At 38.4% G+C, this 27,975-nt stretch overlaps 1 protein-coding gene across 1 annotated transcript in view; it reads left to right on the top strand.

Moving 5' to 3' along the window:
• Positions 1–27,975, top strand: part of LOC117392565 (kelch-like protein 29) — a 566,396-nt gene that overhangs the window by 393,345 nt on the left and 145,076 nt on the right. The window contains exon 9 of the mRNA XM_055232188.1: positions 12,614–12,812. Coding sequence (XP_055088163.1) covers positions 12,614–12,812 — 199 coding nt within the window. The remainder of the gene's footprint in view (positions 1–12,613; positions 12,813–27,975) is intronic.

Genomic DNA, 27,975 nt, shown 5'->3' with positions numbered 1-27,975 from the left:
GGCTCCGTTTCGCTCTAAACCCTCTCCGCCGCTTCCATAGACGTCTTTATCGCGCCGTGAAGTCCGCCCATCTCCCGCGCATCTGTTTTCCGCCGCATATTTATGTCAGTCGGCTCTTACCTTTTTGCAGCTACCAGATGCCGTCTCGATGAGCCGAGTTTTACTGCCGATTTAGAGCTCTTTGGCAACGGGATAGAGGCCGTAACAGATGTGGGATAGCGGCGAGCTTACATTTGCAGATGGCGCGGAGATGCGTTTGTTAGCTCATTTTCTGTATGTAAGTGGAGTTGGAAAAAGTTAAACAGGCTCGCACTCGTCGCACATGCAGTAAGGATCCCCGCGTATACGATGATTGGGAGAGTATGGGCCCGGCTAAATCCTAACAAGCCTCGTTAGCAAAGCGGAGATTAGCCGGAGGGAAGAAAGGAGCGGTTATAGCTAGTTGACATGTGTAATTAGATGTAAATGTGAAGCGCTAGGTTTAAAGGCTTTTCCGGTGGAGCCTTGGAAAAAGTGCGGGCCGGTGAGAGTTAAAGTGGACGCGTTACTGTTTTCTGATCAAAGTTGCGATGTCGTTTCCTCGTCGCAAACAGACCTGGAGTTGTGTTTTGGTTCGTTCGGACACGTTTAACGCACAAATTCTGCGTATTTAGGCTGAGTTTTTCTCGCGAACTGAAAACACTCTGTTCCACCTCGTGATGTCATCATGTGGTGATACAGGAAGTGCTCCGCTGTGTTTTTAAACTCCACGCACCTTCATTTCTAGAATCGTTTGGATGATTTCAGCACCTGGAATTGCGAAATCTCTACTGATGTTAACTTGAAAACTACCACGACGTGACATCACAAGGTGGAACAGAGCGTTTTGGAAGGAAACGAGGAAGGGATGAAGGAAGGAAAGAAACGGATGAATGAAACTAAACCGGTAGGATGAAGGAAAGCGTTATGAAAGGAGGGGGGTAGGAAGAAAAGAATAGAAAGAAAGGCATGGAAGGGAGGATGAAAAAACGAGGAAAGAAAGATGGAAAGAATAAAAAGAATAGTGGATAAAGAAAGGATAATTGTGGATGATTCCAGACCTGGGATTTTCATTTTCTGTAAAGTGGGTAAAAGGAGCTGTTTATTTTAATAGTTTCCACAATAAAGAATTAATACATACATACATTTATTAACAACGACGACAACGAAACAAAAAAAGAAAATAGAAGCAAAAAAAGAAAATAGAAGCAAAAAAAGAAAATAGAAGCAAAAAAAGAAAATAGAAACAAAAAAGAAAATAGAAACAAAAAAGAAAATAGAAACAAAAAAAGAAAATAGAAACAAAAAAAGAAAATAGAAACAAAAAAGAAAATAGAAACAAAAAAAGAAAATAGAAACAAAAAAGAAAATAGAAACAAAAAAGAAAATAGAAACAAAAGAAAATAGAAATAAAAAAGAAAACAGAAACAAAAAAAGAAAACAGAAACAAAAAAAGAAAATAGAAACAAAAAAGAAAATGGAAACAAAAAAGAAAATAGAAACAAAAAAAGAAAATAGAAACAAAAAAGAAAATAGAAACAAAAAAGAAAATAGAAACAAAAAAGAAAATAGAAGCAAAAAAAGAAAATAGAAGCAAAAAAAGAAAATAGAAACAAAAAAGAAAATAGAAACAAAAAAGAAAATAGAAACAAAAAAAAAAAAAAAAAAAAAAAAAAAAAAGAAAAAAAAAAAAAAAAAAAAAAAAAAAAAAAAAAAAAAAAAAAGAAAAAAAAAAAAAAAAAAAAAGAAAAAAAAAAAAAAAAAAAAAAAAAAAAAAGAAAAAAAAAAAAAAAAAAAAAGAAAAAAAAAAAAAAAGAAAAAAAAAAAAAAAAAAAAAAGAAAAAAAAAAAAAAAAAAAAAAAAAAAAAAAAAGAAAAAAAAAAAAAAAAAAGAAAAAAAAAAAAAAAAAAAAAAAAAAAAAAGAAAAAAAAAAAAAAAAAAAAAAAAAAAAAAAAAGAAAAAAAAAAAAAAAAAAAAAAAAAAAAGAAAAAAAAAAAAAAAAAAAAAAAAAAAGAAAAAAAAAAAAAAAAAAGAAAAAAAAAAAAAAAAAAGAAAAAAAAAAAAAAAAAAAAAAAAAAAAAAAAAAAAAAAAAAAAAAAAAAAAAGAAAAAAAAAAAAAAAAAAAAAAAAAAAAAAAAAAAAGAAAAAAAAAAAAAAAAAAAAAAAAAAAAAAAAGAAAAAAAAAAAAAAAAAAAAAATAGAAACAAAAAAAGAAAATAGAAACAAAAAAGAAAATGGAAACAAAAAAGAAAATGGAAACAAAATAGAAAATAGAAACAAAAAAAGAAAATAGAAACAAAAAAAAGAAAATAGAAACAAAAAAAGAAAATAGAAACAAAAAAAAGAAAATAGAAACAAAAAAAGAAAAGAGAAAAAGAAAAAAATATATAATCAAGGCAAGTTTATTTGTACAGCACAATTCGTACACAAACTCAAAGTGCTTTACAGAATAAAAAAGACACAAATCAAAACATAAATAATCATCATAAAACTAATATTAACAGAAAAGTGCAGAATAAAACCCTTTCAGTCGTATTCACAGATAAACAGAACCGTTTGAGCCTGGATTTAAACATTGTCAAAGTTGAGGCCTGTCTCACACATATTAAAAAATATATTTAAAAATATATATACACATACACATTACACATGCATCCATATACATAAGAATACATGAATCTACACTTATACATACGTAAAATAAAACAAAACAAAAACCTACCACTTCATGACATCACCAGGTGTGAACGGAGCATTTTGAGCTTTGGAGATGTTACTCAAACATGTGAATGAAACAAAACACAACTCCAGGTCTGTTTTTGAGGAGGAAACTGCATTAGAACATGACTTAAAGCTACAAGAGTCACTTTGTGTAATACAGTTGCAGGTCTGATTATAAATGTTTATCACCACATTATTAAATTAAATATATTCAATTTTCAAGAAGCAAAATGCACTTTTTTTTCTCCCCATGTCAGTGCTGGTGCTTTTGGTGATTTTGTATTAAATGTTACCAACCAATTTGACCTGCTGTCCTCACACTCCAACCTCCAACAATATGCGTAGTTTACAAGTTTAATGCCATACTGCGGAACCTCCTAGGCAGTGAAACCGCTTCGCCACGGAAACAAAGCAGTTGGCCAGCCCTCCACCTGTTTTTTCTAGAAATATTTGGATAATTTCAGCGCTGGAATTGCCAATCTCTACTAAAAAAAAGTTAAAAAAGCAGCTGTTGACTTGAAAACTACCACTTTATGACATCACAAGGTGGAACGGGGCATTTTGAGCTTTGGAGATAAAGACAGACTAAGAAACAAAACACAACTCCAGGTCTGTTATTGATGCTCTAACAACGTTCTAACATGGATTAAAGCTACAAGAGTCAGTTTTGTGTCATATAAGTCCTTACGTTAGCTCTAAAATGACATATTTACAGATTTGTCCGTAAATAAAACAAAATACTCAAACTGCAGACGGCCCAGAGCAGTAGGAGTCGCACGTTTACCGCAGTCCTACATGTATTTACTTCACAAAACTTTAGATAACAACATTATAACATGGATTAAACCTCACAAGAGTCAATTTGTGTAATAAAAGACCTTTAAATGTTTAGCTAGAACCGTATATTAGCATCTTTAGCGCATTAGCTCGCAGCATTACAACACCAGCATAGGCCAATATTGTTAGAACATGTAAATATGTTATTACACTGCTCCATTATCGAGAGTAAAACAACATTATTAACATGTTTAAATTTTGGTTTGCTAGCTTAAATGCTATGTTTTAAATGCTAACGTTTTGCCATGACTGAATGGGCAAACCTACTAACAAAATGAGCTACTCATTGTATAAATTTATGCATAAATGGATGAGTTTCTTAACGTAAAAAAGCTTCGAGTGTCTTGAAATCGCAAAAACGTTATATAAAAATACGTACATTTACCAGGAAACTATTTTGACGAGTAGCGAAACGTATTCACTCTTAAAAACTTTGGTCCAGTTCACGAAATGCAATTATCTTTTTGCTATGGACACTACCTGGATGACTAAGAGATTACACAACCTACTTATTTTTAACTTTTCTGTTCTTAAATGAAGTCTTTGTATTAGAATCCATTATTTCGCAAAGGTCTGGTTCATTTACGATCTACTCTATTTTTAAAAAAAGTCAACTAACATAAAACTTTTGCTCTTCCACACTGTTCTGCTTCAGTAAAGTTTCATAATAGTTTTGTTATAGATGCATCATAATTCACTTGTTATTATTTTATGCTAAAGACAGACATTTGTTAAAAATTAATCACTATACACTGTAGTTTTGGGTTAATTTTGTTTTATTTTGAAGGCCTATTTTGAAGGAAGTGGACACAATGCATTATGGGTAACAGCAGCAGAATTCAGTTAGATAAAAACGTGTTAGCATAAACCTGTTTGTTGTTGTCCAAAACGGCTTATTTTGTGTTTAAACTTACAGACATTGCTTCCGTAGGTGTAGATAATACTTTAATGTGTATTTAGCGACTTAAATACTTTATATAAGCTTTGTTTTAGAGATTTAGCATTAGCGCTTTAGCACGTTTTTACCGGGCGTTAGACTGAGCCCATGACGTTGCTCAGGAGCACTGTGTTTTAGCAGCGTAATACCTATATTTATGCGTATTAATGACGTAATTAGCATCATGAAAAGATCGAGAAAACATAGTGTGACTCATTAAAGTAGCAGTTTGTGGCGTTAGCTGTTTCCTGATGCATTTATTCTGTACTACAAAGCTAAAGTACATTTATTTCTGTTTGTTTTTTTCCAGTGTCACTCGAGCTTTTTGTAAAGAATTGTTAGCCGTCTTGAAGATTGTATTAAAGAAGCAAGACCGAGTTTGTTTGCTGTTGATCCGCGTTCACGTACAAAGTGTATCTAACATGTACCAACAGAAGTACGCCTGATAAAAGTACACACACTGTACATCCTCTATATAAAACGTCCGCCCGGTCTAACGCTCGATCGTTCGTGTCTCTGATCCACCTGCGATTTCAGATCTAACCTCACACATATATACGCTCCCGCTCCGAGCTTCAGGCGTCTTTTCCCTGTGACCTCGAGGGCGCCACCTGGATGGAAGTGGCCCATATAAGTTTAATTTAGCCGCAGGTCAGACGGGACACTGCTGGACCTCATTCACACTCAGCACAGGCTTTAGAACATACAGACCTTATGGGAATCACTGCGAGGAGGTGTGATATTAAAGACATTTTATGCTTTTTTTCTTTATATAGTTATAATCTACGACACTGGTGGTACGTCACTGTAAACATACGGACAGCTACGGTTGCTATGTGCAGAAAAGTGGGTGGTACGCTGGTTAACGCTCTCGCCCTGCAGTGAAAAGGTTCCAGGTTTGACTCCGAGGCTCCCGGGCTGCTTTGGGCTTTCTGTGTGGAGTTTGCATCTTTTTGAGTGCGTTTCCTCCTGGTATTTTGTTTTTTTCCCATCAACCAAAGCACGCACAGTCGAAATCCTTCAGTTAAGACAGTCCTGACCAAGATTCGCTCAACCCATTGTTACTGACAGGCAAAAATGGGTCAAATGCAGATGATAAATTTCCTTAAAGACACAATAAACGTACAGCTGTAATATCAGATCAGAATAATAACAACTACTGTAAATAGATGCTCCTCTTACGTTGTACAATGGACGACTGAGGGATTAAACCATGCACATTTAGGCTGACTTCTTCTCTCAAACTGAAATCACTCAGTTCCACCTTGTGATGTCATCATGTGGTAATACAGGAAGTGCCCCACTGTGTTTTTAAACTCCACACGCCTTCACTAGAATCATTTGGATGCATTTCAGCCCAGGGATTTCCAATCTCTACTGGACAAAAAGTAGCCGTTAACTTGAAAACTACCACGTCATGACATCACAAGGTGGAACGGAGCATTTTGAGGTTTGGAGATGTAGCCAGACGAATAATAAAGTGTTACTCAAACATGTGTGAATGAAACAAAACGCAACTCTGGGTATGTTTTTGAGGAGGTAACAACATTATAACACGTCTTTAAGCTCACAAGAGTCAAGTTTGTGTAATATAGGACCTTTAAATAATTAGATAAAACAGTTTATTTGCACTTTTGGCGTAGTAAACATCGACATTACATCACCAGTTTATGCCGATCTGTGACACAAACCTCTTACATCGTCAGCAACCACACGACTGTACGCAAACTCTGCTTACTTGTCGCTATCCCCCATTTGACTCGACCTTTGAACCCTAAAAGTTCACTGGAGGTCGTGACAAACCTACCTCCGCGCGTCACCCGACTGTGTTTACCAACGTTCGCTGTCGACATAAATGAGACACTCTCACGGGGACCAGAACATTTCGCAGATCCACACAAACGCACAACCACACACACACACACACACACACACAGACGAGAAAGTGCTGCTCCAGCTATAGATGCAGTTGCCATGGAAACAGCCCATCCTCTCTTCTGTGTGGACACCTATACATTGTAAGGAAATATATGCAGTATCCACAAACGCATGTAGTGTGATCATTAGACGCCCCGATCTAACGCTACGGGGTTGACTTGCAGCTAGAAATATGCAAATTAAATAACGACATGTATTTTGTGGTGTATTTTAAATGAGAGTTAGCGCTAGCACTAGCACTAGCGAGTAATCACATGCAGGTCTGTCAATTTGAATTTGAATAATCAAGGTTTTGGCAAAAGACAATGACTAAACTAAAAAGCAATATCAGAGCCAAAACGAGTCTGTCAACATGAACGGCTTTAGCTAACACGATGATTAGCCTGTGTAATTAGCGATGCGAGTGTGAGTGGTTTATTTTTTGTGTGTTTTCATTTCACTGTTAGTATCTAGGGTTAGCATCTGTTGTTGTGTCTGATGTTGCATAGCTCACATATGTTTATTAATACTGTTTTTTGGACAATAGCCATGGGGAAAAGGCGCAAACTTAGGGTACATTCACACTTATCCTGGTTTGGTCCTTGTTTGGTCCTGGTTTGGTCCTGGTTTGGTCCTGGTTTGGTCCTGGTTTGGTCCTTGTTTGGTCCTGATTTGGTCCTGTGGTTTGGTTCTCTTAGGGTGCATTCACACTTATCCTGGTTTGGTCCTTGTTTGGTCCTGGTTTGGTCCTGGTTTGGTCCTGGTTTGATCCTACTTTGAGCCTAGTTTAGTCCTGATGTAGACTTGTTTTAGTTCTGGTCTAGTCCAGGTTTAGTCCCAATTTTCATTTGGCTTGTGCACAAGTGTAAATGCACACTTAGCTAAAGTACTGTTATAATGTCTGGCGGATCAAAGATACAGACTCGGAGTAAAGGTTTAACAGACTTTATTACAAACAAGAGGACGTGTATGCTGGTTGGAGGAAGCTGGGTCGGAGGCTGAGGTGCAAGGTGGGTCCAAGAAACAGGATATGGCGAAAAACGAGAAACACCAACTGAGCACTATGACCATAACCACAAAAAACAGACTGAACCGAGCAGAAACTGTACCACGGAGGATACTCTGACTGACGGAGTGTGTAGGATCCTTCGTTTTTTTTATACTTCAGAGGTGGAGGCTTGATTGTTGATTGGCTGCAGGTTTGTAGTGGGTGGTGCCAGAGTCTCCTCCCAGCTCCAGGCACAGAAGAGGGGGGGAAGACAGCACAGAACACACAGACAGACTGGGATCTTGAGAAGTACTATAAATAGGTTTGTTTCTCTTGGGGTTTAGACATCTGTGTTAATCCCTCAGTCGTCCATGTCTGATCCATAGAACTAGTCTAGTCTAAGCTCCATTACCTTGGGGTTTAAACTAGAAACGCTGCTCCTTCTTTGTACATTTACGCATCTTGTGTGTGGCTCTTGGCGCTTCCAGGGTCTTCCATCCAAATTTAAACATCCTGTATTACGTAAACTTGACTCTTGTGAGCTTTAAGTCGTGTTATAATGTTGTTTCCTCATCAAAAACAGACCTGGAGTTGTGTTTTGTTTCATTCACACATGTTTGAGTAACCCTTTTGTTACTCTGTCTACATCTCCAAAGCTCAAAATGCTCTCTTCCACCTTGTGATGTCATCAAGTGGTAGTTTTTTTTAAAGTTAGCAGCTGTCTTTTTATCTTAAGCTCAACAGAGATCGGCAATTCCAGGGCTGTGATTACCCAAATGATTCTAGAAATGAAGGTGTGTGGAGTTTAAAAACACAGTGGGGCACTTCCTGTATCACCACATGATGACGTCACAAGGTGGAACGGAGTGTTTTCAGTTTGAGCGAAGGGTTTGTGCATTAAACATGTGCGAATGAAACAAAAAAAAACAACTCCAAGTCTGTTTGTGATGAAAACACTATAAAAACATTAAAACACAGATCAGAAAATACCGCAGTATGGGCCCTTTAATGGGAAAACTTGGGAAAAGTGTCAAAATCCAAATGCCCCTCCTAAATGAGACAAGTTGAATCTAATATATATAATAACTGAAACTTGAAACTCGAGTTTGAATGGCCGCAGTCACTACATTACTGCCAAACATAAATTCCACATCTAATTGCAATGATTATATAAAATTGTATAGTGTACGTTTTTCCGAAGTCGTGCCGCTCTAATAAGCTGCATTCTGTGTCGGGAGTGGATTTAAGCTTGAAAGCAATGTGTAATTTTGGTTTGGTTGGAAATGAAAGCTGCAGGACTGTTTTTTCGTAAATGCAAATATCATTTTTCACACTGTACGTAAAAAGCTATATGTATATTTTTTTGGTCCAGTAGCGAGTTTTTGTACACAATGTTGTTTTCTGCGCTTTCAAGATGTCCCCACACCACAGGAAATTCCTCGTTTTTTGTTTTATTTCCAGGGTATTTCGTCCAAAAACAGATGTAACGAGGCTGGGAGCGAACACGGCCCCAGTGCGTTCTGTTCTGTGTATGATCCTTGGCATTTCAACTCCGTTTTGTGTACAGCAGCTTTGATCGTCCTGCTTAATTAATCTGGAGTTAACAGAGCAAAAATGGCCTTTATGTGTCTTGCATGGGGAATTTTGAGACGATTTGCATACTATGAACGTGCTTCGTTGGTCAGAACAGCGCACACGATTGGGTTGCCTGGGATTTTAAGTTCTCTCATTTGGTTTCAGTCCAACACACCTGGATTTAAAGTCAGATGCAAATAATGAAATGCTGGGAGGATATTTTATGTCATCTACATCGATTTAGACCTGGGATGATACTGAAATTTGGTGTTTCACGATTATCATTGCGATCAACGATTATATCACAGCAATTATTCAAGTTACTGTCAGTTTAAAATGTTATGATTATGGATTATTATCATTTTAATCTTATGTAAAGAGCTGTTATAGTCTTGTACTTTGTCATCAGTGAAAAAAACTACGATCTAGCGGAAAATATTCTGTACAAGCAGGGCCGTCAACTGAAATTCAGGGACCCAGGGGCAAGAAGTCTGACATGGGGCCCCCTCTGATACTAATTAATAGGAAGAGAGTCCAATTTTGGGCCCCTAAACCCCGGGACAACAGACGTGTTTGTCCCCACCTGTCGACTCCCCTGTGGATAAGTCGTTTTGGGTTTTTTCCTGCACGTTCTGATGATACAACGGCGATTATCTTTGTTGGCGATTATCGTTGACCCTTTTTATCATGATTAACGATGTTTATTGTCCTGTCCCTTCCATCTAAAATGCAAAAAATGTGAAATGGACATATATATATTCTAATAGATCGAACTAAAACATGAATAATCTGCTTTGATATTTCCATAGAATAATAAAATGGAAAAAGGACAGTATTTTTCTTTAGAGTGAACATTTCATTGTTTGAGCCATTTTTTTTTACATTGAAGTTAACCCTTTAAGGACTGAGCACATTATAGACCATTATATCTCACCTAGACTTTTATTTTATCATGTTAAAGGAAGTATCAGCGTGTACTTTTGCCCTTTTTTCACACAACTACCTCTATTTCACACATCCATCCTTATTTTTCCTTTGACGCATCAAATAACTGACTGCGAAAATATATGATCGCACAATTAGTCGCCGAGTTACGGTAATGGAAAGTCCACAACCGCGAGTCTATTGGCGGTGATAGCATCCGACGCTATACGATTAATCTATTTTAATTTATACTTTTAATTCACATAACATTTAAAGATGGGAAAGACAACGTTGTGTTTAAATCGTATTGTAAATAGTCACATTTTTATATAGCGCTTTTCCACTTTCAAGTCACTCAACGCACTTTACGTCTAGGAATTTACACACATTCTCACACCAGTGCACACAGACAAGGGGACGAGATGGGTTAAGTGTCTTGCCCAAGGACGTAACAACAGTATTCACGTATAGGAGCTGGAATCGCTCTACCAACGCAGTCATTTTTTACTTTTCGCCGCCTAATCAAGTCCGTAACTGTTTTGATCCATTATCTCATCGCTACAAACACAACTTACAGTATTTTAAGTCGTTTTTACAAGCAATTCCTGTTAATATTATCAATAATAAACTTTCTACGTGAAGAAATGAACCGATCTTCATCCTCGTACCTGCAAGAGAAGTGAATTTGGAGCCCTCACAACTTTTGTGACGAAAAACTTCTCCTCCAGACTGGCTCGTTTTGGAAAGTATATTTGTCAGTCGGGTTGGAGACTTTATATCGAGGCTATGTTCAATTGAAATATAAATAAATAAATGTGAGTGATAATTTCGTTCATAGTCCAGCTGTCTTTTACTGTCTCCAATGAGCCGAGGAGAGGGAAATACAAATGATGAATGGCGATTGCCTCGTGTTTGCTGTGCAGCTCTTTTGGCAACTCTTGTATAACTCCTGTAAACAGAGCTACACATGGGACGATACTGAAATTTTGTGTGACAATTAACGATTATATCATGATACTGCTTAAACTTGTTATATATATGAATAATTATAACTTTGACAGAGAATATTATGGATGAGCAGGGCCGTCGACTGAAATTTGGGGGGGCCGTAATACAAATTAATAGGAAGAAGGTCTAATTCTGGGCCCCTAAGGAAACATTAAAATACTTAGTTTGTATCTATAATGTGTCAGAGAGGTAATGTACTCTGCGTTCTACAGTTTAAATCTGGTCATAGTGCAGAAAAATATGAAAAAATCTCCCAAAAAGTCCCCACGATTAGTACTTAACAGAGAATATTATGGATGAGCAGGGCCGTCGACTGAAATTTGGGGGGCCCCGGGGCAATAAGCCTCACATGGGCCCCCCTGTAATACAAATTCATAAGAAGAGAGTCAGTTCTGGGCCCCCTAAGACTTTGGGGCCCCAGACAACAGACCCCCTTTGTCGTCCCTGTGGATAAGTCATTTTTTTCTGCACATTCAGGTGATAAAATGGCGATTATCTTTGTTAGCGATTATATAAAATGTCTTATGAACGATTATTGTCGACCCTTTTTATCACGGTAAATTATATTATTTATTGTTTATTTTCATATCCCTAATAACAAGTGACTGAAAAAGATTTATCAAAAGGCGCTGTACCTGATTTTTACTCTTAAAAACGTGCAAAACAGAGCTAGTTAATTTTAAACAGTTTTGCAGTGGTCCAATTTCCTTACTTTCCACTGATCTGCTGGTTGCTGGTTCGAATCCCGCTCTTGACATAAACATCATCGGTTGAGCTGTTGGCGGTGCGATTCCAGCTCCCAAAAATGACTACTGTTGTTGTGTCCTTGGGCAAAACACTTCGCCCACCTCGTTCTCAGTGTCTGCGTACACCGGCGTATGAATGTGTGTGTGAATGTGACTGTTTACCATCTTAAATATGAACTACCATGACATTATAAGCGTTTTTCACAACTTTCAGAAGCCAGAGCGGAGTTTCGCCATCAACGTAACGCTAATAAAGAACAATTAGCATGCTAACAGCGCACCAGTATTACTTCCTGGTTCTCAAAGGATAAAAACGCTTCATAATTAGATAAAGACAGCGCACAGCGGTCTCATTTGGACCCGAAGAGCTGCTTTGAGAATATATCTGTACCGCGACTAAACAAATTTTACATCATTACATAAAAAAATCTTAGAGCTAAAAGCTATAATTTTTACTTACAGTACAGGAAAACTTTTATATTTTTATTTCTCAAACGTTTTGGCATGAAAACAGGTCTTGATGTTTAGTTTCATTCTATAATACTGAACTTATTTTTAAAAATTTACGAAGGTTTGAACTTTGCGATTGTTTAAACAAGAGACAAATGTGAGAAAAGTGTATAAAGTGTGTGGTGAGGGGTTTTACAGCAAAAAACATAGAGAATAATTGTAAAAAATAAAGCTGATACTTCACAGATTTCGTCTATTGCAGGTTATTTTTAGAACGAAACCCCGCGATAAACGAGGGACCAGTGTTGTTGTTGAATACGCTATTTTTCTTATTGCATTTTTTTTTTTTTTTAACCGGCTGCATTTTAAAACCTCAAAGTTTAGTTTTACAAAATTCCTCCCAAACTCGGTCCACACCATACGTCCACTTAAACTGCTTAATCTACCGTAGCCTGACTGATCTTGGCTCTCCCGTTTCTCTGTTTTTCGCAGCATTTGTCGGAGCTTTTGGCAGGGGTGCGCCTCCCGTTCATCCATCCCTCGTACCTGCTCAACGTGGTGGACAACGAGGAGCTCATCAAATCGTCTGAAGCCTGCAGAGACCTGGTGAACGAAGCCAAACGCTACCACATGCTCCCCCACGCCCGGCAGGAGATGCAGACGCCGCGGACCAAACCCAGACTGTCTGCAGGTACGTACGCGGCTCAGGTACACGGCTCACGTACGCGGATCACGTACGCAGATCATGTGCAAGCTTGGGTTTATTTATGTTCTGTTCATTGAGTCTGTGTACAGCCCAAGAGCACAACAACAACAGACACAACAAAATGAGAGATTTAAACAACGGAAAGTTTGAAAATGAGTCAAACTGTCAGTCGTCAATAACAAACGTGAAACAACAGTTTGTCTGGTTAATTTTGTATAAGAAAAAAACATTATTATTATTAGTAGAAGTAGTAAGCATTTAGTAGTAGTAAGTAGTAATAGTAAGTGGTAGTTAGCAGTAGTGAGTAATAATAAGTAGTAGTACAAGTTGAAAGTAGTAGTTAGTAGTAGTAGTAGTAGTAAGTGGTAGTTAGCAGTTTGTAATAAGTAATAAGCAGTAGTAGTTGTATTTAGCAGTAGTAAGTAGTAGTAGCAAGTAGTAGTTGGCAGTAGCAAGTAATATATAGTAGTTGTAAGTAATAATAAGTAGTAGTATAAGTTTAAAGTAGTAGTTAGCAGTTAGTAGTAGTAAGTAATAAGTAGTAGTATTAAGTAGTAGTTGTAAGTAGTAGTAGTAAGTAGTAGTTAGCAGTAGTAGTAGTAGTAAGTAGTAGTTAGCAGTAGTAGTAGTAGTAAGTGGTAGTTAGCAGTTAGTAGTTGTAAGTTATAAGTAGTAGTAGTAAGTAGTTAGCAATCGTAAGTAGTAGTTGTAGTGCTAGTTGTAAGTATTAGTAGTAAGTAGTAGTATTTCCTATTGGTAGAACTATATTTTTGTCACATTTTGAAGACGCACTATGCAAGTTCTACTACTGCAACTACTACCACCAAGTATTATTTAATTATTCAATACTATTACTACTTCTTACAAAGTAGTAGTAAGCAGTAATAGTAGTAAACAGTTGTAGTAGTAGGTATTAGTAGTTGTAGTGGGGTTTTTGGGTGACAGTGATGAAATACTTCGTCCGTGTACATTTGTGGACTTATTCTGTGTCCAGTCAAACGAAACACTTAACTCTTTCACTTTAAATACTAAAAATCAAATACAATATTGATCAAAAAACTGTACATAAAGACGTCAGCTGCTGTAGTGAAACGAGCCGTCCCAGTCACAGTCCCACGTACCTTCGGGGAGTACAGTGCTGGCGCCGTCTCTCTCTGCTCATAATTAAGCGCTGGTGTGGGTAAGAGGTCAGACGTGGAAATGTCATCAGAGCGTCTCCGCCCTGAGCGCTGGATTATGACAAATGGAGTTTTGGAGCAGATGCTGATTGAGGTTAAAAGTGTTTGTCGATAATAGGTTTTCTCTGCAGTGCCACTGGACCAGCCTCTGCACAATCATCACTCATCAGTCCATTCTGCGTTTTTATTCTGTCGTGAGTGTAAAGATACTAGAGCAGGGACACTACAGCTACTTAAAGCCTCATTATGTAACTTTTGGCTCTTTTATTTTCCATTTTGGATGTTTATTTTTGCACTGAAAAGCTTATAAAAAAAACACATGCCGTTGCTGAGAATGGGCTTGGATCTCCACAAACCTGACTCATACTTGGCCTGGAGGAAAGCCGTCACCTGCTGGTCTCCATGGTTGTTGTTCCTTTGGCTATAATATTCCACAGTATGGCATTAAACCGCCGGAGCAGCTTAGAAAGAAAAATGAGTGAAAGATTTTGGCCACATTTTTATCAGCAAAATCGATAATCAAACGGATACACGGCCCATCCCTGTGGAGCTCATCAGTGACGCTCGCTCGGGTTCCGGGAGTAAGTTTTCCATACATTTTTCCAATAAACTTGTGGAAAAAAAGTTATATTAAGAGCTTAAAGGCATCGTGGAGGCTAACCAGCTAGGTACTAACCAGCTGTGTGCTAACCAAGTACATACTAACCATCTACGTGCTCACCAGCTATGTGCTAACCACCCCTCTGTGCTAGCAGCTACGTGCTAACCAGCTACATGCTAACTAATATCCATAACGTGGTTGTTTCAAGTCCAAAAAGACCGTTTAATTTAATATTAAGAGTTCAAAGGCATTGTAGAGGCTAACCAGCAAGGCGCTAACCAGCCATGTGCTAGCCAACTACTACTACCAACTACTACTGCTAACCAGCTATGTACTAACCAGTTATGAGCTAACCAGCTACATGCTATCTAATATCCATAGCGCAGTTGTTTTAAGTCCAAAAAGGCAGTTTAATTAAATATTAAGAGTTCAAAGGCATCACGGAGGCTAACAGCTATGTGCTAACCAGCTACATGCTAACCAGCTACATGCTAACCAGCTACATGCTATCTTATACACATAACTCGGTTGTTTAAAGTCCAAAAAGGCCGTTTAAAACATAAGGTTAGATTAAATGCTTTAATAACATCACGGTTTTTAAAGTTTCAGAAAAAGATTTTAAATATCATTATATCATCATGTGGTCATTAGTTGCCACGGAGCTGATTATCCTGGAGTAAGATTTCAACCTTTTAATATATTTTAATTTATTTATTTTTTTTCAGAAAGTCTATCATAGTCTATCAAAAAAAATAATAATCAAAGGAAGTTATACGATTTATTGTTGTATAATCAAATTGTAATTGAAATTATTACTTTGCTTGTTTACAAATCATAGACTGTTTATATAAATGTACATAGCTAACCTGCTAGCCGCTGCGTTACAAATAGGAAGCGATCATGGGCTGCGCTTCCGGCTCCATCGACTCTGGCTCCAGTTCACTTTCTATTGAAAAACTGTCGTCCCTTTCTCTGTAACTGCTGCCGTCAGACTCGTCATTTTGGTCTTAAAATGTCCATATTAACCCGCTCTACACGATCCTGCTGTTTTTATTTCACTATTGCGTCCGTAACTCAAGATATGAACATTAACAACAGACAAATCACACTCGCGCTCACTCAGTCCACAGCCTATGCCACAAATACACGTGTTACTAATAATTTAATATATTTATTTACAGAATCTGTTTGGTACCACTCCACTCTTCACTGCCAAAACAATCAACTTCTTCTCACACCTAAACTCAATATTTCAAAGCGTGTTTTTTTTTTTTTTTTGCAGCAGATAAACTCCACAGAACCACCTTGGCAGCGGCGGCGGCGATGTGGCTCTGATTGAAGGCTCTGTTTGTTTACATCATTAAAATCAAAGAATCATTCATGGAAAAAGAAGGTGCTGCTAAATTGCTTTTGGCGTTCGGGTTCTTTCCTGAGGTCAGCCGGGACTCCAGGCTTTCCCGGCTAAAGATGGGCCTAATTACACTGTCTGCATGATATTATGAGCACACCTTTGCATTCAGCACAAGTTATTTTCTGCTTGGGAGAATAAAGATAATTGTCTAACAAATGGCACTTTATGAAGGATTTAGCAGCCGGCGCCTCTGTCCAGACGCTGTGGTGGTTTATACGGAGGTAAACAAACATGGGGGAGATTGCATTAGCGTTATGGCTTTGCTCATTTAGTTGATGCAATCGCACACAGCTTTAGATTTAATACGTTTTTAAATTATTTCGTTTTGAAGGTTTGTGAAGTATAAAGGGGGTGAGTTGACTTTTTACTAACTTTACAGAAAAAGCCTGCCTGATTTACTGCTGCTGTTACTACTGCTACTGCTATTGCTACTACTACCAGGGCCGGTTCAGTCTATACGCAGACTAAGCCGGAGGTTAGGGGGCCCAGGCCAGCAGGGGGCCCCCAAGAGCCTGTACGTTTATATTGAAAACAATGATTGGACAGTTTTTTTGTAAACTAAACTGCACTTTGGTGTTTATTCTAGTTTAAATATCCCTCTAAAACGATTTGATGTGTTTTATTTCCAGTTGTAAATATGTGATGCTAACATTTGTTTTTGAGTCGGGCAGTGGTGTGGACACCTACGTGTTAATCGAGGGGCGCTCTGGGTGCGCTGAGGTAGCAAAAGGACAATTGAATGGGCGTTTTATAGACTTAAAGACTTGAGTTAGTGAAGTTAAGTTTATCTAAAGTACGAGACAAGGCATGAAGAGCCCAGAGGAAGGACGTTTTGGGGAAAGATTTTGCAGAGAGGACTCGAAACATGTCAAAACAGTGAAGCAGACAGGATATATATGAAAGTGGCACAACAACAGCAGCTGAGTCAGTTTGTTCAACTTATTATGCTGTTTTTGGTTGTGGCTGATCTAAACTGTGAGATGATATGACTGTAACTAAAGCAGGTTTAGCCTTTAGCAAGAGGCAGAAACGTCTTTGTTACATCTGCTGAACGGAAGAAAAAAACCTATGAATGATTCCTCAATGCATTTTACATTCTCATTAATATGCACATTTACGCCAAATCTTGTATTTCATATGCGAATGAGGAAAAGAAATGTCTAGAATTAAAACATTTCTCAGTCTTTTTCAGTCTTTTTACAGTTGGTTGAGATGATGACAGTGTCTTAAGTTTGTCAGATATGAACACGTGGGACTAAAGTGGCAGGGGCCCCAACGGACAATTGTGCTTAGGGCCCCCTGAAGGTTAGGACCGGCCCTGACTACAACTACTTCTACTGCTACTAGTACTACTGCCCGGCGCCTCGGTCCAGACGCTGTGGTGGTTTATACGGAGGTAAACAAACATGGGGGAGTTTGCATTAGCGTTATGGCTTTGCTCATTTAGTTGATCCAGTCGCACAAAACTTTAGATTTAATGTGTTTTTAAATTATTTCGTTTTGGAGGTTTGTGAAATAAGAAGGTTTGAGTTCACTTTTTACAAACTTTACAGAAAAAGTCTGAAATATGTGTATTAACCGGTGCAGATTGCAAAAAAAAGTTTACTACTGCTATTACTTCTGTTACTGCTACTATTACTACTTGTGCTACTGCTACTACTACTACTTCTACTACTGCTAGTGCTACTGCTACTACTACTACTACTACTACTACTACTACTACTACTACTACTGCTAGTGCTAGTGCTACTGCTACTACTTCTACTAGTGCTAGTGCTACTGCTACTACTACTACTGCTAGTGCTAGTACTGCTAGTGCTACTGCTACTACTACTACTACTACTGTTGCAAGTGCTACTGCTAGTGCTACTACTATTACTGCTATTATGGCTACTACTATTGTTACTATTGCTACTATTTTTACTGCTGCTACTATTACTACTACTACTACTACTGCTACTACTACTATTACTACTATTGCTACTATTATTATTACTACTCCTACTACTATTACTGCTACCACTACTGCTTCTACTACTAGGCAAGGCAAGGCAAGTTTATTTGTATAGCACAATTCATACACAAGGTAATTCAAAGTGCTTTACAGAAAAAGAAAGACATTAAAATCACACAAATCAAAACATAAATAATCACAAATAATCATCATAAATTTACCATTAAAAGAGAAGAGTGCAGAATAAAAATCTTTCAGTCGTGTGCACAGCTGAACAGAACCGTTTTGAGCCTGGATTTAAACATTGTCAAAGTCGAGGCCTGTCTCACATCTTCAGGAAGACTGTTCCAAGTTTTAGCTGCATAAAACGTAAACGCTGATTCCCCATGTTTAGTCCTGACTACTACTACTACTACTGCTACTGCTAGTCCTATTACTACTACTATTATTACTACTATTGCTACTTATCTATGTTGTTTTTATTCATAAAAAAATCCATTATTACATCACTGTGAATGTGCTCGCCTTTCCACTAATCTGACTTGTAACTGCTTCATGGGGGTCACCTGCATTCAAGGCAAGTGAATGACATCTCCATGGAAACAGAAAAGTTCCATAAGTTCCATAGTCCACCTTTAATTTAATATTCACGTACTCTGGTGATTGATATTTTCTGATCAGTGTCATTTTCTTATATAAAAACACACATCTCTTCTTTGTATACGCAGTACACAGGTTGAAGTATTTTGTGTGTTGTATTTTGATTCATTGCAGCTCGGGGCTTCATTCTGCAGAATTATAAATGCATAAACGTTACCAGGATGTGTACATTTCTGATGAATTATCCCCCTGTGAGTTTGTGCTGATTGAGTTTTGAGTTTGTCTGAGTTGAGATTGGGACAGGTGTTTTATCACGGCGCCGAGTGAAGCCTGAGCTCTTTGTGTTATATAACGTCGTTCATAATGTGCTGCGCTGATAAACATGAAAACACCTTGACATTTTGTATCGTCGTGTACATCCACCCGACTCCAACACGAGGTGTAGCAGAAACGACTGGAGGTTTAAATCTATTTTAAATTGATGCTTTTCTTGTATTTATGACTTACTTATTTGAGTAATAATAATATCAATAATAATAATAGCAACAATAGTAATAATAAGAAGAAGAAGGAGAAGAAGAAGAAGAAGGATGATCATAATAATGGCAATAATATTAATAAAAATAATAGTAATAGTGACAATAGAAATAGCAACAATAATGACAATAATAATAAAATAAATAAATACATAATAATAATAATAAAAACAATTATAATAATAATGATGATGATAATACTAATAATAATAATGGCAATAATATAATAATAAAAATAATAGTAATAGTGACAATAGAAATAGCAACAATAATGACAATAATAATAAAATAAATACATAATAATAATAATAATAATAATAATATAATAGTAATAATAAAAATTATAATAATAATAATGATCATGAAAATAGTAGTAATAATGATAATACTAGTAATAATAATAATAATGGCAATAATATAATAATAATAAAAATAATAGTAATAGTGACAATAGAAATAGCAACAATGACAATAATAATTAAATAAATACATAACAATAATAATAATATAATAGTAATAATAAAAACAGTTATAATAATAATGACAATAATGATAAAATAATAATTTTAGTGATAATAGTAGTAGTAATAATGATAATAATAATGATAATAATACATCACACTTGTATAGAGCTTTTCGTGACACGTGAGGCCATTTTCAACAGGTGAGTTTTCCAAGCTTTTTGCATTGTGATAGCGCTCTGAAGGGGGAGTGACTTAGTGCAGGGAGTTGAGACTTGAAGTGCCAAAAATAAGAAATAGCAGTGTAATACCTCCTCTTTAAAGCTCCTATATTACGCAAAATTGTTTCTTGTGAGCTTTAAGTCTTGTCATAATGTTGTTACCTCCTCAAATCAGACCTGGAGTTGTGTTTTGTTTACCCTTTATTATCAGTCTGTCTGCATCTCCAAAACTCAAAACGCTCTGTTCCACCTTGTGATGTCATGAAGTGGTAGTTTCCAAGTTAAACAGCTACGTTTTTACTTTATAGTTCAGTAGAGATTGACAATTCCAGGGCTGAAATCATCCAAATGATTCTAGAAATGAAGGTGTGTGGAGTTTAAAAACACAGCGGAGCACTTCCTGTATCACCACACGATGACATCACAAGGTGGAAGAGAGTGTTTTCAGTTTGAGAGAAGAACTCAGCCTAAATATGCAGGGTTTGTGTGTTAAACATGTGTGAATGAAACACAAAAACACAACTCCAGGTCTGTTTGTGATGAGGAAACGACATCATAACACAGATCTGAACATAGTGTAACATGGGCCCTTTAAACTTCTCTTAGTCCTGTATTTGTTTAACCTGTGCGTTAGTTTAAATATGACACTCTGGGTATTTTCCACGTGTCTGTGTGCATTTAGAGTTGTAGACTTGGCGCGCTGCTGTCCATCTGCTGCTGTGCGTACGCTCTCGGCTCTTCTCTACAAAGGCCACGGCCGCTCCATCTTTGGTCACTTTGGGCGCATGGGCATTTGGGACCGCACGGATTCACTGACCACAACAGACTGATGCAATTACTCCGACATATGGCTACGGGACTACACTTAGAACCAGCTCCAAATAGATTTTATAAAGTGCTATTTGTTACTGGAGGAGTATTATCTGCTTATCTATTCATGGGTTTCAGAACGGGGGAAATGTATGACCGTTGCTATGGCGATTAGTGTTTTAAAACTAAATGTTATGTCTTTTGAATGGGGAAAAAGTCCTCAAAATGTTGCATAGAAAAGGAAGTTGAAAACCATAGACTGTGTAAAGAAGCGGACTGAGTGAGTGTGACGTTACCCGTAGCGTTCAGCTCCAGCCAAATGAAGCTAATCGAGGCTAGAGGTTATAGTGGCCAATTTGGAATGTTTGGAATTCCGACCGTGAGTATCATAGCAACCAAAGAGCCAATCCAGAGCAAGGCTGTTGAAGGTAACGTCCCTTTGTGCCTGTACGACTGATTTAGCAGGGAGTGGGTCAATCAAACCTGTTGCTAACGCTAATGAGAGTGACCTCAGGGAAAGGAAGGAAGCACCTGATTTGTGTGTTATTAATGCTCATATCTTGATTTACGGAGACAATAGTGAAATAAATACGCCAAGATCATGTAGAGTGGGTTAATACGGACATTTTAAGACCAAAATGACGAGTCTGACAGCAGCAGGTACAGAGAGAGGAGACACAGATTTTCAATAGAAAGTGAATTGGAGCTAGAGTCGATGGAGCTAGAAGCGCAGCCCATGCTCACTTTCTATTTGGAACGCGGCAGCTAGCGGGTTAGCTATGTCCAGTTAATTCAGATATACTTCTAATCAACTTGCTTGTCTTTATGGAGATAAGTTGTTTTGTCTGGAATGTTCCACACTGAGGCATTAAACCTACCTATCCAAGTGGAGACAAGTAGGTGATGCCAAAAGTTACAGGTGAGATGTGTGGAGAGGCGATAAAAATGCATCACAATAAAGAACACAGATATTTTTGAGCAATAAAAACAACTGTAACTGAATAAACGCAAGATCGACATAGATAAAGAAATAACATCTCGGCGGCAGACGCTCCCTCCAGCAGAGAAATTACACAGTCACAAGGTTAAAGTTGGACTCTAGGAAATGAACACACGTCAATGTAATGTCCTCGTAAGACGTGTAAACCCAGCGGGAGTGTGCGAGTGTACTTTAAATGCATGTAAGCAGATGGGGCACCACCTGAGCAGTGTCGATAGCTCTGTCAGGCGGAAACAGAAAGAAAAGTGCCATCCGGAGCCGGTCTTGCTGAGTTTGTCAATCTGGGGACTGTGAGCTGAGTGCATATGGGCTTCTGTGTGTGCGTCCGTGTGTGTATTTGTACTTGTGTGTGTGGTAGTTCTTATAGATGCTCCTAAACTTAAATTAATTCAGTCATTTCAGAGAATAAAGTGATTTTCTTCTCAGCGGGATTATAATTAAAGAGGGGGGTATTATGCAAAATCAGCTTTTTGGAGCTTTCTACGACGATAAGGCTCGCTCCTCAAAAACATGCCTGAAGTGGTTTTATATGTCAACTGTGTGTGTGTGTGTGTATGGCATTGTGATTACTAAACTCTGGACACACACTTTATATGGACCCGCCCCCAAACTGTGTATTACTAGATCTAATAGTTTTAATGTTCAGAGCTGTATGGGTTAATATATAGGTTAAGGGGTAAGGGTCAGGGGTCAGGGGTTAGGAGGGTGACAGTTGCACAGTTGGTAGAGTGTTTGTCCACTGATCTGAAGGTTGGCAGTTCGAATCCCACTCTTCTCATTTGTTTATTTATTTATTTGATTGGGACAATGCTAAAGAACAGACATGATATAACATGAATGTAAACACACCAGATTATAGGCCAAAATAAAAATTGCACATTCCACTCATTCCACAGTTCCCATTACTGCACCATCCAAAATATTGCACATTCCACTCATTGCACAGTTTGCTTAATTGCACATTTCACTCATTGCTCATTTCCCTTCATTGCACCGTACACACATTGCACAATTCCCATTATTGCACCATACAAAATATTGCACATTACACTCATTGCACATTTCCCTTAATTGCACATTTTCCTTAATAGCACATTCCACTCATTGCACATTATGCTCAGTTCACAGTTCCCATTATTGCACCATCCAAAATATTGCACATTTCACTCATTGCACATTTCCCTTCATTGCACCATACACACATTGCACAATTCCTATTATTGCACCATACAAAATATTGCACATTCCTCTCATTGCACAGTTCCCCGAATTGCACATTACACTCATTGCACCATACAAAATATTGCACATTGCACATTATACTTATTGCACATTCCATTCACTGCACAGTCCCCATTATTTCAGTCACTTTGGCCACATTCAAGACAATTACATTTTATACCAACCTCCTTCATATTTTGCCCAAACATGCAAATATGTCTCTGTAGAAAAGTTAAAATCACATTGCCACTGTAGATGATCCATGTTTAACCAGACGTTAAATCTGTCAACTGGACAAAATGTTGTAGAAGTGAAGACGTTTCGCTGCTCGTCCAAGTCGCTTCTTCAGTTCTGGTCAGATTACTGCTGGACACTGCCTTGTATCTGTCTGAAGGGAGGAGCTAAACTACCCTAAAACTGTAAACAGCTGTTGTCTCCAGTTTCAGCCTTAATCAACCTCAAATTCAACCTTTAATGACCCTACCGACTACAGGTAGGGCCATTAAAGGTTATAGATTATACACTTTTACTATGGATCAGACCTGGACGACTAACCTGGACCACAGACAACGAATATAAAAGTGCAGATGTGTTTTGCTGAATCCATTTTTTGGCCACACTATTCGAATCACAACAGATGACATTAAATGGCGTTGGGGCGGTCGGTAATGCCTTTAAATGCGATCTCGCCGTAAATAAAAACCACATTCCCTGTACGGCAATGACTTTATAATCTGGAAAGTTCAAAGTCAAACATGCCCTGACTTTGCGTGTTTGTCCAAAATGAAATACATTCTTAAAGCCAGGCCCGAAAAACTAAAATTTGAATATTAATGGTCTATGAAGCAGGCTGGTAAGAGAGAGCAGCATAAACATTGTATTTTAGCTCAACAAAAAGGCAGCATTTTAATTAGTTGTTGCTTCATTAGCTCGACGCGTAGAAAAAGTTGCAGTTGAAAAGACACCAGCAGATGGCAGTTCCAATGCTTTTAATTGTCATGTTTTTCCAGTTTTATCTCCGAGCTGGATCCTGCTGTGCCGCTATGGCGATGTCTACATTAGCATTTTTATAGATGTTATGATCGTATCCGTCAGTGTGACAAGGGCCTGGAAGTGTAGGGAAAAAACATGAGCGAAAATACAGAGTGACCAAAGTATTTAAAGTACCCGATTATTATTATTTTTTTATGTGTACGACTGCAGTTTTCTGTCAACTCTTTGGCTAAAAGCTCAAAAAGACAAGATTTCATTTGATGAAACTTGTTCACTTTTTTAAAACAATTTCTGTGTCACTGCGGCTCATGAATGTTATTTCTGGCAAATCTGTTCCAAAAGCAACAGGTGACCGAAGCCTCGATGTACTCAGTTATTTAAGATGTATTTGAACCAGGACTAAACCAGGACTAAACCAGGATTTAACAAGGACTAACCCAGGGCTAAAATAGGACCAAACAAGAACTAAAAAAGGACTAAACCAGGATTAATCCAGGACTGAATGAGGACTGAACCAGGACTGAACCAGAACTGAACCAAGATTAAACCAGGACTAAACCAGGATTAAACCAGGACTGAAATAGGACTAAACCAGAACCGAACAAGAACTGAACCAGGACTGAGCCAGGACTCAACAAGGTCTAAACCAAAAATGAACCAGGACTGAACTAGGACCAAACTAGAAGTGAACAAGAACTAAACCAGGATTAAACCAGGACTAAACCAGAACTGAACCAGAACTGAACAAGAACTAAACCAGGATTAAACCAGGACTAAACCAGAACTGAACCAGAACTGAACAAGAACTAAACCAGGATTAAACCAGGACTAAACCAGAACTGAATCAGAACTGAACAAGAACTAAACCAGGATTAAACCAGGACTGAACCAGGTTTGAACAAGGACCAAACTAGGCTTGAACCAGGACTGAACCAGCACTTTACCAGGACTAAAACAGAACCAAACAAGGACTGAACCAGGATTAAACTAGAACTTACTGGTCACTCTCCATTTCTTGGCAAACTGCTCCCAAAAGCAACAAGTGACCGAAGCCTTGATGGACTCATGAAGTTTAGATGTTTCTGCCTCTGTCTTCAGTCCTCATATAACTCATAAATATCTTGTTGTCTCCAGACCCAACGACAGAAAATTTCGGGGCCTAAACCTCACATGGGCCCCCTCTAATAGTAAGTAATAGGACAATCCGATTCGGGGCCAATAAACCCCCTTTCCCCCCCTGCCGACGGCCCTGGATGTGTCTAATGTCATTTACATTGTGAAATACTGTGATCTCTGTATGTTTGACCTACTTTCCGCTCGCTGATAATGGTTTTCTGCCTTTACATAAGTGTCTTTAACTATAGCGTCTTGTTGTGATGGTAAATGGTCGATGCTAATGGTTCGTGCTAACAGCCTCTGAACAGTTAACGTCATGTCAGCTCTGAATCTTATTTGAACTTCGTGTGCAGATCTATTAGTTTTTAATTGGCTAATTATAGTTTACAAGAATTAACAGAACCTGGTGTGGATTTGGTCAAAAAAAAAAAGGAAATGGTACTGAACCAGGTTTACAAGGTTTTGTTCTGCTAAACCAGGACTAAACCAAGGACTGAACTAAGACTAAACCAGGACTAAACCAGGACTAAACCAGGACTAAACCAGGACTGAACCAGGACTAAATCAGAACCAGGACTAAACCAGGACTGAACCAGGACTAAACCCGGATTGAACCAGGACTAAACCAGGACTAAACCCGGACTGAACCAGGACTAAACCAGGACTAAACCAGGACTACACTAGGACTAAACCCGGACTAAACCCGGACTGAACCAGGACTAAACCAGGACTGAACCAGGACTGAACCTGGACTGAGCCAGGACTAAACCAGAACCAGGGCTAGACCAGGACTGAACCAGGACTAAACCAGGACTGAACCAGGACCAACCCAGAACTAAACTACAACTAAACCAGGACTGAACCAGGACTAAACCAGGACTGGACCAGGACTAAACCAAGACTGAAATTGAACTAAACCAGGACTAAAACAGGACCAGGACCAAACCAGGACTAAACCAGGACCAGGAGCAAACCAGAACTAAACCAAGACTAAACCAGGACTGAACCAGATTCAAACCAGGACCAAAAGAGAACTAAACCAGGGCTAAAATAGGACTGAACCAGGACCAAACCAGAACTAACTCAGGACTGAATGAGGACTGAACCAGAACTGAACCCGGACTAAACCCGGACTAAACCCGGACTAAACCCGGACTAAACCCGGACTAAACCAGGACTAAACCCGGACTAAACCCGGACTAAACCAGGACTAAACAGGACTGAATCTGACATCTGTTCAGTTCGTCCATATATCTGTTAAGTCTTTTAAAAACCTTCTTGAAAATCTATTAATTCCGCTTATAAATCCATACATTTGAGTTTTTTCCTGGCCGTCCCCGCGCTGATCCCACTTCCACACTCACCGGACTCCAGCGCACCAGGGCAAACTGTTCACGGAGCCAAGTGGAATCACAGACAAATGAACTGTAATGAGGGGGACACAGGGGGCCCCGCTCTCCCTCTGCACTCGTGTTAAACTCTTTTACAGCACAGAGCGAAACGGCACTCAGCTCCGAACTGGTCCAGGGCAATTCGAAGAGAGAGCGAAAACGCAGCTGAACTAAGGCGCAGATATTAGCATTTTTGTTAAACTTTGTGAGAATCTTAAATCTTAAAGGTCCGATATTACAAAAAATTGGTTCTTGTGAGGTTTAAGTCACATTATAATGTTGTTACCTCCTCAAAAACAGACCTGGAGTTGTGTTTTATCATTCGCACACGTTTGAGTAACCGTTTATTACTAGACTGTGTACATCTCCATGGCTCAAAATGCTCTGTTCCACCTTGTGATGTCATGAGGTGGTAGTTTTCGAGCTAACAGCTGCTTTTTACCTTCCGTTCAAGCCGAGATTGGAAGTTCCAGGACTGAAATCATCCAAATGTTTCTAGAAATGAAGGTGTCTCGTGGAGGGCGCTGCTGCTTAAAGCCGTCTCGAGTTGGACTAGCGGTCACTCTTTGGTATTAAAACGAAAAAAACGAAAAAAATCCCTCCCGGCCAGAAACGATTTTCCTCAAACTGCTCGTGTTCGGCGGTCAGTGCACCTACAGATTTCACAAAGATCGATTTTTGTGGCGATTTTTACCTATTTTCGTCTGTCGTCTTAAAAAATTAACCGTTAGCTTGGGCTACGCTCTATGTCCGCTCTAGCTAATATCGAGCTCTGATTGGTTGGAGCGGTCACGTGGTACGACATAAACGGGCGTGTGAGCGACATGAACGAGCCAAACTCTTTTAGAACCTGGCTCAGAAGCTCCTGGAAGCATAAACATTATAATTTATCATTTGTAATTTATTTATTATTCCCTTGTCGTCGTTGTGGCCGCTCCGCTCGCTCTCGTCTCGGCGCTAGCTCAACGCCGCATGTACGTAGCTGCTAAAATCTAAACTCGCGAGATGTGCCGTTGAGTACGACCCATTGACTTTAATGGGCGGCCATGTTTAATCCCTAGATCGTGGAAGATTTATGGAGTTTTAAAACACAGCGGGGCACTTCCTGTATTCCCAGATGACATCACAAGGTGGAACAGGGTGTTTTCCATTTGAGAAACGAACACACCGTAAATACGCAAATTCGAAACGTGTGAAAGAAACAAAAAGAACCACAACTCCAGGTTTGTTTGTGATGACGAAACGACATGATAACATATCGTAAATCGTCAAAAATAGCGCGATATCAGCTCTTTAATGCCACACTATGTCACATTTTAACGTTGAAAAGTTCCGCGGTCCAGCTTTAACTCAACATAACTTCACTCAGAATTAGGAAAAGTGTGATCCTCTTCTCCAACCCCGGGGATAAACTGGATATGATGCTGTTGATGCCGGATTGGCCTCATAAAAAGCCCTTAAAAATGAGAACACAACTGCAGGGTGAGTTGGAGCGTGGTTGAAATTCCCTAAATGGCTCCGGGAATGTTTTGCTTGTAATGAGTGCAGTACAAGTGTAGCAGAGGGGAAAATCTATGTTTACATGTGGAGCTAATGTGGACTATCTACTACGGTCATTATGCACATTTTAGCCGAGATCCACAAGGGACCAATGA

Source organism: Periophthalmus magnuspinnatus, chromosome 24 (genome assembly GCF_009829125.3).
Source record: "Periophthalmus magnuspinnatus isolate fPerMag1 chromosome 24, fPerMag1.2.pri, whole genome shotgun sequence".
NCBI classification, from domain to species: Eukaryota; Metazoa; Chordata; class Actinopteri; order Gobiiformes; family Gobiidae; genus Periophthalmus; species Periophthalmus magnuspinnatus.
The sequence above is the reverse complement of the archived record's forward strand: the minus strand, read 5'-3'. Positions and strand labels throughout refer to the sequence as shown.